The sequence below is a fragment of the Ylistrum balloti genome, unplaced genomic scaffold (genome assembly GCF_031769215.1).
Source record: "Ylistrum balloti isolate Yb309-2 unplaced genomic scaffold, AGI_CSIRO_Ybal_v1 Utg369802, whole genome shotgun sequence".
Classification (NCBI taxonomy): Eukaryota; Metazoa; Mollusca; class Bivalvia; order Pectinida; family Pectinidae; genus Ylistrum; species Ylistrum balloti.
Genome location: NW_026781979.1, coordinates 1,890,970 through 1,903,540, shown reverse-complemented (window position 1 = coordinate 1,903,540; position 12,571 = coordinate 1,890,970). Strand labels below are relative to the sequence as shown.

General features: G+C 32.1%; 1 protein-coding gene and 1 pseudogene across 1 annotated transcript; both read left to right on the top strand.

Moving 5' to 3' along the window:
* Positions 1 to 1,023: 1,023 nt before the first annotated feature.
* On the top strand, positions 1,024 to 3,475 carry LOC132544544 (uncharacterized; annotated as a pseudogene).
* A 1-nt stretch (position 3,476) lies between these two features.
* LOC132544594 (major facilitator superfamily domain-containing protein 1-like) lies at positions 3,477 to 11,982 on the top strand. Its single transcript, XM_060208211.1, has 8 exons — positions 3,477 to 3,516; positions 3,980 to 4,095; positions 4,638 to 4,738; positions 4,892 to 4,997; positions 6,021 to 6,161; positions 10,122 to 10,261; positions 10,614 to 10,728; positions 11,875 to 11,982. Exons 1-8 carry the CDS (start codon positions 3,477 to 3,479, stop codon positions 11,980 to 11,982), a joined length of 867 nt encoding a protein of 288 aa, XP_060064194.1.
* Positions 11,983 to 12,571: the final 589 nt, after the last annotated feature.

The following is a 12,571-nucleotide window of genomic DNA, read 5'->3' as shown; positions in this document are numbered from 1 at the left end:
TTACAACTCGTGATGTTCCTTTCCGTTCAACATCTACCTTGTTACTTCTATAAGATATGAATTACAGATATACATATTGCCTGCAGTATGTGCTACGTCCAGCAGTCATATCTCACATCTATATATAGTTACCTATCAAACACTGCCGTACAAGAAGTCATTAGAGTATTCATGGAGCTGATATTGGAAAACTACTTAAACAATACCAGAAAAACGAAATTACTTGTTTAGACATTGATGTCGTTTTCGTGCAAATTGTAGATAATTTAAAGCAAATTTCTTCAGAAAAATACATAGCGTTATGGATCTTATTCAGTGGGTAATTGGAAAACATAACCTTTTACCACACTATACATCTTCCTTTAAACAATAGTTCGAAAATCCTTAAGAGAGTTCATGATGGGATATTTTTGAGGAAAAACTTAATTGTATGACAAGACATTAACGGTATTTTAATAGACCGTTGGTTATCACTAAACTGCCAATGATTAATTCTGAGAAGTAAACAGTTTTATAACAGTGTCACAGTCTTCAGAATCATACCTGGATACTTAGGTTTAATCCTAGATGTTGCTGCAGGATTTTCCTATACATATTCATATCTGAATTTTCCTACATATATTAATTCATAACAAAACGGAACTTGTATACGATCGTTATAGTTAACAACTGTAAAGACAACTGTTCAGATCGGAACGAGACCTCATATATTTGTCTTCTTCAAACCAAGCTTACTGGTAAGTTTTCTTACCCCATCAACGCAAACTCTGTCAGGAGAACAAAGTAGACATAATTTTCTTCGTACATATCAAGGCATAGATGACTTTTGGCAGATTTGCAGGACTGATTTACAAAATTATTTCTTGAGAAATATAACCTCTGAGACCAAGGAAGAAGCTCTTGTTTGAAAACTTGATACGGATAATTTTCGCGTCGATTAAGACAATTATAATTATCGATACGTCGATTTTGTTCGCAGGAAAGATTATAATAATCCATGACGAAGGACCTAAGAACGGTGATATGAAAATACATGAATGTAAGTAGTGTTGAGGACGTATGTCGATAAACTTATATAACCTAGAATCCTATAAATCTTGTTATACCAACATCATTTTGAGATGTATCATTCTATCATACTCATGATACAAAATTATTGCATTAGATGACCGCCATAAAGAAAGCTGAAAGTGTTCAGGTTAATAGAACTGAAGGTAATCAAAGGGAATATTAGACATTTCTCTTAGCTGTTGTTGCAAATATTCATATATCATTTGCCACCAAATGCACTTATACATATATATACACGCATATACATAAACTCATGTATTTATTTATATATATTTTGAAATGAAGTTTAAATCAATGATTTACTAATGACGTCGGGATAAGCTGTTATTGTGAAATGTAAAACAAAGTGTCAGCTTTTATTTACATTTCCTTATATTAAAGATTTATGCTGTAATCAAAGTACCAGAACGTTTTTCAATAGATTAATTCTTAACTGTCTATCTGTAAGGGAGGTGGCGTTATCTTATCCTGGTGTGTGACTGTCTCCTGGCTTTAGGATGTTACTACAATATCGGCGTACCCAGTGCTCTTCAGGCCGATATCCAGGGATCAGGAGTAAGGAAACATCAATTACTGCTTATCTATCATAGTTTTCTAATCGTAGGCAATATTTTACTTTAATTCCTGCCTTCGTGATGCTAATTTGTCAACTCTTTCGGAAGGATACTTCAGTTTCAATTTTTGTGACTGTTGGTGGGTCCATTTATGATGTTGATGATGAATGTATCTAATAATGTCAGACGATAGATTTTTGTCAGTAAAAAAAGTTATGTTCTATGAATTTAGTATTGTTCCATGTCATGTTCAGGTTTCTAACTGCACACAATACAACTCCTCTGAGCCTGCCAATGTGACTTGTTGTGAAGAATGTCTAGGCCTGGGACCACAGAAATACAACCTCTTATTTTCTGTCCTGTCATGGACGTAAGTATTCTGTAACTGCGGAGCAATAGTTTTCATGAACATAAGCAAGTACCAATATCTTCATTGCAGTAGTGACATCGTGGTCTCTGTTTCGGTATGAAGTGAGGTATGTTAAATACTCCTTAGTACGCCTGTTGATTTCTTTGTTGTTAACTTTGTACTCCTTTAACACATGACTGGTGCTGCTAATGAACTAGAAGATGCTTATTCATCCCCCTTTAATCTCTTGAATTGTCTTCGTGTACAGTTGTCTTTCGATCATATTCTATCCTCCTTTTATCAACGTTGAGTCTGAATGACAATTTCAGTATAATTAGTATTTTGTTGTCTCTCAATACAAAGTTAGTACAAGTTTCTGATATTGACCATTGACAACTATTCATTTTTGCATGAGTATTGTACATTTTAAAACAGGTACCATTAAAAAAACAACAACAAGACAATACATAAATGTCAACACAATCATAACCCAAACCCAAAGTCAATAAAACTAGGGCAAAATATGAAATCGCGTTTGTACGTCAACAACATCCGCAGTCCTTCCTTTCCTGAAGACGTTGTCGTTCCAGCGGCGGTTACTGGCGTTGCTAGTAGAAGTTCCGTTTAGTTTAAGGCTAATAATATGTAGTTATAGGTTAGACTCCATGAGACACGCCGTTTCGTATCTTCATAAGTAATATTTTCTGGATAAGTAGTTCCTTAATTTGGAAGTTTGCATTTTTCAGGTCGGCGGCTGTCTCGATACCAGGAGGGTACTTCATAGACAAGATAGGAAACAGAGGTAGGGTAAACCCAATAACAGGGACAATGTATGAAACTGTGACATGTGAGGTTTTTCTTTCTATATATAGTTACACAATACTGATTCCATCATTTCGCTTTACTTACAGCCTCTGCCGTGTTAATCCCAGCGATATTCTCCGCGGGTATGGTGCTGTTCGCCCTGGCTGGCTCACCGGCCGTTAGAGGTTCCTCCTATATGTTTCCTCTTATGCTTATTGGCAGAATGACACTCGGCTTTGGCACAGGACCTGGAAGAGGTATATATACGATGAAACAAGAGACGCTGTCACACTTTCCTTGGCATAAACCGACATGTTGGCAAACTATCATTGATACAATAATCCCATCTGGGGTCAATTTTTTTGCATCCGATAAAAAATTGCCATGTTCGATATGCATGGTATTTCATTATTACTAACCTATTTTATTTGATTTCTTTATTTTTTTAGATCATAACATTACCTGAGTTGGCTTGTATTTGCTGGGGTTGTCGGTGAAGCAGAAAATGCTTCCTCTTCCGGAACACTTGTATTATTCTCAAAGTACTACATGTTGCAATTCTAATGTCTAGTTCTTTTCAAGTTTTACAGAATCGGGTGGTATCCTTCTGGTTTAGAGACAACAGTGTGTTACCTGTTAGTTTCCTCATCTTCACTATTAGGTCTGGTAACGTCCTCAACTTCTTTCTCACCGCTAACATGGCGCAGTGGTTCGGACTACCCTGGAGTCTGTGGATAGGTAAGTAATAATTTAATAGTGCCATCGATATATATCAAACTCTTATCTCGCGTTTTAACTTATGGCAAAATCAAATTATTTTGACGTTAATAATAATCAAATTGTTTTCATACCAAGCATTTTATGGCATGCAAATATTTTACCCATGTCCGTCTGTTTGCTCGTTCCGTCGCTCCACATTCTGAAACAATACCATATCTTGAGAACTTCTGTATGAAGAAAGGCTCAAATTTATCCCATAATATCATGTCACTAAGTTCATATCGTGTACGTTAAAAAACAAAGGTCATATTTGGAAACCTATGTAAATTCAACCAACAAATATTGTTACCTATAACAATAGACGTTTATATACATTCATTCCGTACGGACTCTTTGTATTTAAGCATCATCCGTGTATACGCAAGATATCAATAGGTAAGACACGTCACACTGTAATGATAATAACATACTTTTGAAATAGGTGTGTTCGTCTGTTGTACCGGTTTGATAGCTGGTATCTGTCTGGCCGTCCTTGACTGGATTGGAACCAAACAACTGGACGAGGAGGCGCGCAAACAGATGGAATCTAAGCCAATAGTGGGTATAACAATTCAGACTTTCATGGGTTCATAATAAAACAGCAAGCATTCTGAAAAAGCTAGCTCAAAAAATACATCTTAATAACAAGATAACACAGAAAATACAGAAAAATGTTCATGTTAATTTTTTTTCTTATATATTCCCAGCTTCATTGAATTTTAATGTTAATTAAGATTCTATTTATATGTCAGTATGGTCTTTGCTGGTTTACTTCTAAAGAGGGTGCTAAGATTATCATTACATGTGAATCTGTACACTTAGTTTCTGTAAGGGAAAGCATGATTCCATAAAAATAAATCAAAAAGAAAAAAATGTATGAATGTGTACAACAAGGATAACATTAAACTCTATCCTAAAGAGTGCAAAATGAAAAGACATTGTACTGAATGAAACGTATGGAGACATAAATGTATCTGATAAGGTTGCAGAATGGCGATTATCGATGAAACATACGTTTGCTATTTACAGAGAGTTAAAGCACAAAATCCTTATTTTTAGTTGCAATCTTGCATTATTATCCGTATTTTAACTGTTTACAGAGACTTGCAGATCTAAAGAGTTTTCCATCTTCCTACTGGTATCTGATCGTGATGCTGACCTGTTTTTATAGTTCTGTCATTCCCTTTGTCTCGAATGCAACGTGAGTTCCGGTCTTTGAAAGTGTTGTTTCATGAAAATAACACCCTTGAATTATAATGCCATATTTGATCATGATCAAAGATATCTATTCAAATTATTATCAATTGTTTGTTTTATGGATGTATTTAAAGCTAGCATTAATGATTTTTTGTAGAAAGTTTTTCCAGGACCGTTATGGTTACTCGAAGACTGATGCCTCATACATCAATGGTGCCGTGTACGATGTGTCGTTGTTGGCTCCGATACTTGGCAAAATAATGGTAATAGATATTAACGCGCGTGGTGTCCCTATAATCATGCTATCGATAATTTCTAGAATATGAACACCTGTCAAATTTTAATTCTGCATACCAGAATACTAGGCATATCTTATGTTCATATTTAGAAGTATCCTTTTTCTGACATCAGTCTACATTGTACAAAAAACACACTAGTGAATGACACCTTTTGATACAATCTTAGGGTTAGATACAGTAAATAATAATCAAAAGGTCAAATTTTAAACCTGAAAGGCGAATGAGGAACATCCAAAGTGATCGAAAGAAAAGTAAGAATGAAATGATGAGGTGTATTAGCCCCATAATTCGTTCAATTTTGTAGTTTTCACAAATCGAATAGTTTAAGAACAATTTTAAGTACAATTCTGAAGCGTGGCATTATCTATGATGTGGCAATTGAAAGTTCGGATATCTTATTTTACTGAGCAGTCTTTCTTTCATTTTATCAGTACTTTCTCAAGCAGTATATTACCTGTACAGTCAAGTTTTCTCATTGGCATGCTATACAGTATTACGAAACTAGAATCTGGCTTTTGATACGACCTTTGGAAGTTCCCATTGTCAACTAAGTTACATAGTTATTTGAGACTAAAGCGTACAACACAAATACAGACTGTTACAAATTTGGGTAATGATGAAAAACAGTGAAGCAAATACAGATGATATTAAATAGGAGTTTTAACATGTAAGCTCTGAATTATACAAACTCCTCTGGTCGTATATACTGTATGCTTAATTTACATTTTACACAAATATACACATAAAATGTAATGTTATACGTTAAAAAATTTAATTGCATATAAAGCTAGTTCATTCTTTCTTGGACCCGGTAGTGACTCTAAATGTTTATTGAAATTTTGAAACATAGGATTGAGACATAAAAAAGTGGTCGGAAAAATTCTCAAAATTTAGATTAAGAACATTTGATGTTATATAACTGTTAAAGACTTCAGTGGCGCATCTTGTCATTGTTGACATGCTCTGATGTCCATTTCTTGCCTGCAGGAGAAGCTGGACTGCCATGGAATTGTAGGAATGACGGCAGCCTTACTGACCATACCAGCGTATCTGACGCTCGCTTATGTGTCCCAGGTGTCGCCACTAGTTATGTCCATATGGATAGGAGTGACGTTTAACTGTAATGCGGTAAAGTCTCCCTTACCTTGTATGTATGTAATGTATCAGTTACCAATCGACTATTTAAATGAATTTGTACTGATGTGAACCTTGTATTCTTTACTATTTATTGTACAGAATACACATTCATAATAAAGAACTGCTAAGAATTAATATTTCAGGAAAATACTTTTACTTTTACTAACTTAGATAGTGATGTGTTGACCTGTAAGATCAGTTCTAAGATATAATTTATATATTCATTAATCAGTGAAATGAGTTACAGTCGGTTGTGTTAGCAAAAATTAGCACCTCATTCTGGTTTAAAATTGTTTAAAGGGACATAACTCTGATAGAATAAAATGCAATTATCAATTATCTTTCTCAACGTGATACCCAGCACATTGATTTTTTCCCGCAATACACATGAAATGATGTTTGCAAAATACATATTTTTGCTGTTTGTTTTTATTCCTGTATGTAGATCAGGAGATGATTGAACCTTAGGAATTAAAAAATAAAGTGCAGCGTTTACAATCGCTATGTAAATTGGAATCAACATGTTGCTCTGATTAGATCTGGATAATTCAAACTTTTATTATAATTGTTTTGATTAGATCTGGATAATTCAAACTTTTATTATAATTGTCCCGATTATATCTGGATAATTCAAACTTTTATTATAATTGTCCCGATTAGATCTGGATAATTCAAACCTTTATTATAATTGTTCGGATTAGATCTGGATAATTCAAACATTTATTATAATTGTTCGCATTAGATCTGGATAATTCAAACATTTATTATAATTGTTCGCATTAGATCTGGATAATTCAAACTTTTATTATAATTGTTCTGATTAAATCTGGATAATTCAAACTTTTATTATAATTGTTCTGATCAGATCTAATTCAAACTTTTATTATAATTGTCCCGATAATTCAAACTTTTATTATAATTGTCCCGATTAGATCTGGATAATTCAAACTTTTATTATAATTGTTCGCATTAGATCTGGATAATTCAAACTTTTATTATAATTGTCCCGATTAGATCTGGATAATTCAAACATTTATTATAATTGTTCGCATTAGATCTGGATAATTCAAACTTTTATTATAATTGTTCGGATTAGATCTGGATAATTCAAACTTCTATTATAATTGTTCGGATTAGATCTGGATAATTCAAACTTTTATTATAATTGTCCCGATTAGATCTGGATAATTCAAACTTTTATTATAATTGTTCTGATTAGATCTGGATAATTCAAACTTTTATTATAATTGTCCCGATTAGATCTGGATAATTCAAACTTTTATTATAATTGTTCTGATTATATCTGGATAATTCAAACTTTTATTATAATTGTTCTGATCAGATCTGGATAATTCAAACTTTTATTATAATTGTCCCGATTAGATCTGGATAATTCAAACTTTTAATATAATTGTTCTGATTAGATCTGGATAATTCAAACTTTTATTATAATTGTCCCGATTAGATCTGGATAATTCAAACTTCTATTATAATTGTTCTGATTAGATCTGGATAATTCAAACTTTTATTATAATTGTTCGGATTAGATCTGGATAATTCAAACCTTTATTATAATTGTTCTGATTAGATCTGGATAATTCAAACTTTTATTATAATTGTTCGGATTAGATCTGGATAATTCAAACTTTTATTATAATTGTTCCCGATTAGATCTGGATAATTCAAACTTTTATTATAATTGTTCTGATTAGATCTGGATAATTCAAACTTCTATTATAATTGTTCTGATTAGATCTGGATAATTCAAACTTTTATTATAATTGTCCCGATTAGATCTGGATAATTCAAACTTTTATTATAATTGTTCGGATTAGATCTGGATAATTCAAACTTTTATTATAATTGTTCGCATTAGATCTGGATAATTCAAACTTTTATTATAATTGTTCGCATTAGATCTGGATAATTCAAACTTTTATTATAATTGTTCGGATTAGATCTGGATAATTCAAACTTTTATTATAATTGTTCGGATTAGATCTGGATAATTCAAACTTTTATTATAATTGTCCCGATTAGATCTGGATAATTCAAACTTTTAATATAATTGTTCTGATTAGATCTGGATAATTCAAACTTTTATTATAATTGTCCCGATTAGATCTGGATAATTCAAACTTTTAATATAATTGTTCTGATCAGATCTGGATAATTCAAACCTTTATTATAATTGTTCGGATTAGATCTGGATAATTCAAACTTTTATTATAATTGTTCTGATCAGATCTGGATAATTCAAACTTTTATTATAATTGTCCCGATTAGATCTGGATAATTCAAACTTTTAATATAATTGTTCTGATTAGATCTGGATAATTCAAACTTTTATTATAATTGTCCCGATTAGATCTGGATAATTCAAACTTTTATTATAATTGTCCCGATTAGATCTGGATAATTCAAACTTTTAATATAATTGTTCTGATTAGATCTGGATAATTCAAACTTTTATTATAATTGTCCCGATTAGATCTGGATAATTCAAACTTTTATTATAATTGTTCGGATTAGATCTGGATAATTCAAACTTTTAATATAATTGTTCTGATCAGATCTGGATAATTCAAACCTTTATTATAATTGTTCTGATTAGATCTGGATAATTCAAACTTTTATTATAATTGTTCGGATTAGATCTGGATAATTCAAACTTTTAATATAATTGTTCTGATCAGATCTGGATAATTCAAACTTTTATTATAATTGTTCTGATTAGATCTGGATAATTCAAACTTTTATTATAATTGTCCCGATTAGATCTGGATAATTCAAACTTTTATTTTAATTGTTCGGATTAGATCTGGATAATTCAAACTTTTATTTTAATTGTTCGGATTAGATCTGGATAATTCAAACTTTTATTATAATTGTTCCGATTAGATCTGGATAATTCAAACTTTTATTATAATTGTTCCTATTAGATCTGGATAATTCAAACTTTTATTATAATTGTCCCGATTAGATCTGGATAATTCAAACTTTTATTATAATTGTTCTGATTAGATCTGGATAATTCAAACTTTTATTATAATTGTTCTGATTAGATCTGGATAATTCAAACTTTTATTATAATTGTTCTGATTAAATCTGGATAATGTGAAATTTTATTATAATTGTTATTATTCGTTTGATAACGTACTTGTCTACATGAAATAGTAACCTGAATTTATAGGTCATACAATGGGAGCTGACTATATATAAGCAGAATTAGGGTATAAATCGACAGTAGACCTGCCATGACGGCTACTCTCTAACATATCGTGGTCATTGTCAACTACTAAAATATGCTGACGCTCTTTAATTTTCTGTTACGCTGTCACCTTCGTATTTAGAATTATGTTCCCTAGAAATATATCTAGAAATAAATTTCAAACATAATTATTCATTGATGTAAAACAAGACCGTTGGATGTAGATGACATTGAATCAATCATTGTTGTATTTTATGTATAGGACTGTAAGTTGACGTAGAATACAGATCTTTATATTGATAAATATTCTTGTGATGAGCTTTATCTTTAGATATTATAATAAAGACACTACCGAAAATATTACTCATGAATATAACTTTATGAAAAAGTACTCTCACAGAAAAAGTTGTTTTTCGTTGGCTAAAACTTTTGCGGTTTTTATGAAAATCTTGATGCAAAACGTATGCGAAAATCATGATATGGACATTTATTTTTTAAAATAATTTGAATTTTAAATTAATCCTTTATTCGCGGTTTTATTGTATTTCATTCTCCAAAATAGTTTAGAATTAAACACCCGAAAATTAGCTGCCTTTTCAATAATAGTAAACATTGAAACTCTTCGGTGATGATAGGAGCGAAATATCAAAACGTAAAAAGAGAGGTAATTCTTGTTTAAGATAGGGGATAATTTAAAAATAATACGAAACAAGTGTAATAGGAAATCCCTTTGTTTGTAGATAATATTGTGGCAAGTTATGATGTCTATGATTCCTCCGACCTCCTATGGAACAGCAGCTGGTCTGGCCTCTAGTAGTATGGGGATAGGCATGGGACTGTCTGCTCTCGTTGTGGGCACGATACTGGGACACGAAGAGGAGTAAGTTGGATTACTATTTCAACTTTTATCAATATCTTGTTTTTTCCTATATAGGCTCAATTTTGAAAATACGCATTTTAAATGAATGTTAGAGTTTCGGATATCATTTTGTTGTTCCGAATTTCATCCTTCTTTTATTCGTAGATAATAATGCTTCCATTTTTCTCTTAATGTGGCATTTTTATATGTAAGGTTCTTGTTCTTTGAATGTCATAATTTGATGTTTGATTATCACAAACGCCAATGTAACTAGTGAAATGTTATTTTATCGAATTAATGGGCCTAAAACAGAATTTCCCGTATATCATCTATGACACCGTTAATTGTGTGAATGATCTGATTTGGTCATCAGGAAAGACGTTGACGTTCGACTCCAGAAGTACCGTTACATGTTGCTGATGTTCGCCTGTCTCAGTGCAGTGTCGTTCATAAGTGCGGTATTCATGAATGTATCCGACATTCGATCGGTAAGTCCATCTCCTGTCGCAGCTATAACCTGGCATTAGACAGTTAGTGTCTTTAGGGTCTCGGTCCCGGTATTATTCTGACATACAATCATGAGTCAGCATGTAAGCCTGCATCTTGAGTATCCGTCAAATACATTTAATTAATATTCAAGGCTTCACTTATGGAATAATCAACAAGATCCTCCAGAGCTATTCTTCATTCCAATGTCACGAGAAAGCCTGCTTCACAATTATCAACTGTGTTTGCTACATGCAACAAGTGGCTTTCCATCCTTTACACGAACCTTGAAACGATTTAGTATCCCAATCCAAAATTGCAAATAAGATAAGCAGTGAAGAAATTCAAGACAGGGTATAAATTAACATGATGTTTATATTAATCAGTATGGTTTAGCTGTCTGCGACAGCTCCGTAGCAAGGTTGCAAAATGATCTCGCTATGTCGTGCGCTAAATGTCAAACTCAAATATAGCGTTTACAAATAAAGTAAGAGAAATAGCGGGAGGGAGAACTGTAACCACGGTGTTTAGCTCATGAAATGCCAACGGCTTAGAGATATTGCAAATACATGTAAACGAACTGAGTATGCCTTTTCGCATAAGACAAAAATTTAAAATGATAGATATGTCCATTAAACTGCGGGCATTACGAATGCAAACTGCATAAAACGAAAATTAGTAAAAAAAAAAAAACAAAAAAAACAAAAAAACAAAAAAAGCACGTTGCCACGATGAATGTCAAACGAAAGCAGTTCAGTACCCAATGCCACTTCTGATAATGATTGCATAGCAGTTTCAGGTATAAGGAATTCTTTTCAAATCAAGGAAAAGGGAGAATAATGATAAATATACAGTGTTTAAGGACATAGTATTTTAGGTTAGCTATTTGTAATGTGAGAGAAAGTGATATATCATTAACGTAATATGCAGGGTATATTATATTATAGATCGTGAATGATATCTTATATACATATTCGGCTTTTATCAGAACGTGACGAAACTGTACAAAAATACACAAGTGATAATTATAGTTGACCAACAAAAGTGTTATTTTTTAAAGACACAGTAGTATTATAATAAGCTTGTCTATTTACGTCATATGCTAATTTTGATTTTAAATAATTTATTTATTTATTTATATCTTCTAGGAATGCAACATAAACAGACGGCTACGGAAGGGTAAGACATCACCAGAAAGGAATGGATCTGAGACTGATCCACTGGTTTCTGACGATAAATCCATCAATAAAATGTGATCATGGTCGTGTATTATATATGTCCGCATATTTCACATACATGTGCATGGTTGCCCATTAATGACAGATATGTGGAGTTCAAGAACACTATACATTTTACTGCGATCGTAGCAAAGAGGTTTTTAAAAAAAAATTTATACTGTTGATGTTACATACATTAATATATCACCCTAATTTTCACAATTGTCCATAGATATAAAATTGTCAATCTTTGGTACATCAACAATTTTTGTAAATACATTGTATATCATGGGTCATTATATATATTAAACAAACATCTTGTACTTTTTGCAATTTACACTGTCGCTCAGTGAATTTTTGTATAGAATTTTTGCCATTGTATCTCATTCTTCCTATTGTGGTAAAGACTTGTTTAAAGGAGTAACTTGATCACCACTGCTGCTTTCTTTATAAGGAAAATAATGAAAGTCATGGCTGTCCAAGTTAAACATTGACTAGATAATACATACTAATGATTTGTTTAAAAACTCAAGTCGGTAGACGACTTCTATATACGAAATTGGGAGACATGCCGATAGTGTCACAGAAATGAAATCAATGACCAGTACCTTGGTTTTTAACATTACGG

What these genes read in the sequence shown, in the direction of transcription:
- LOC132544594 (XM_060208211.1), top strand. Translation starts at nt 3,477, where the DNA reads ATGGCGCAGTGGTTCGGACTACCCTGGAGTCTGTGGATAG. An exon ending in ACCCTGGAGTCTGTGGATAG is followed by an intron (nt 3,517 to 3,979) that starts GTAAGTAATAAT and finishes CTTTTGAAATAG; the next exon opens with GTGTGTTCGTCTGTTGTACC. An exon ending in CCCTTTGTCTCGAATGCAAC is followed by an intron (nt 4,739 to 4,891) that starts GTGAGTTCCGGT and finishes GATTTTTTGTAG; the next exon opens with AAAGTTTTTCCAGGACCGTT.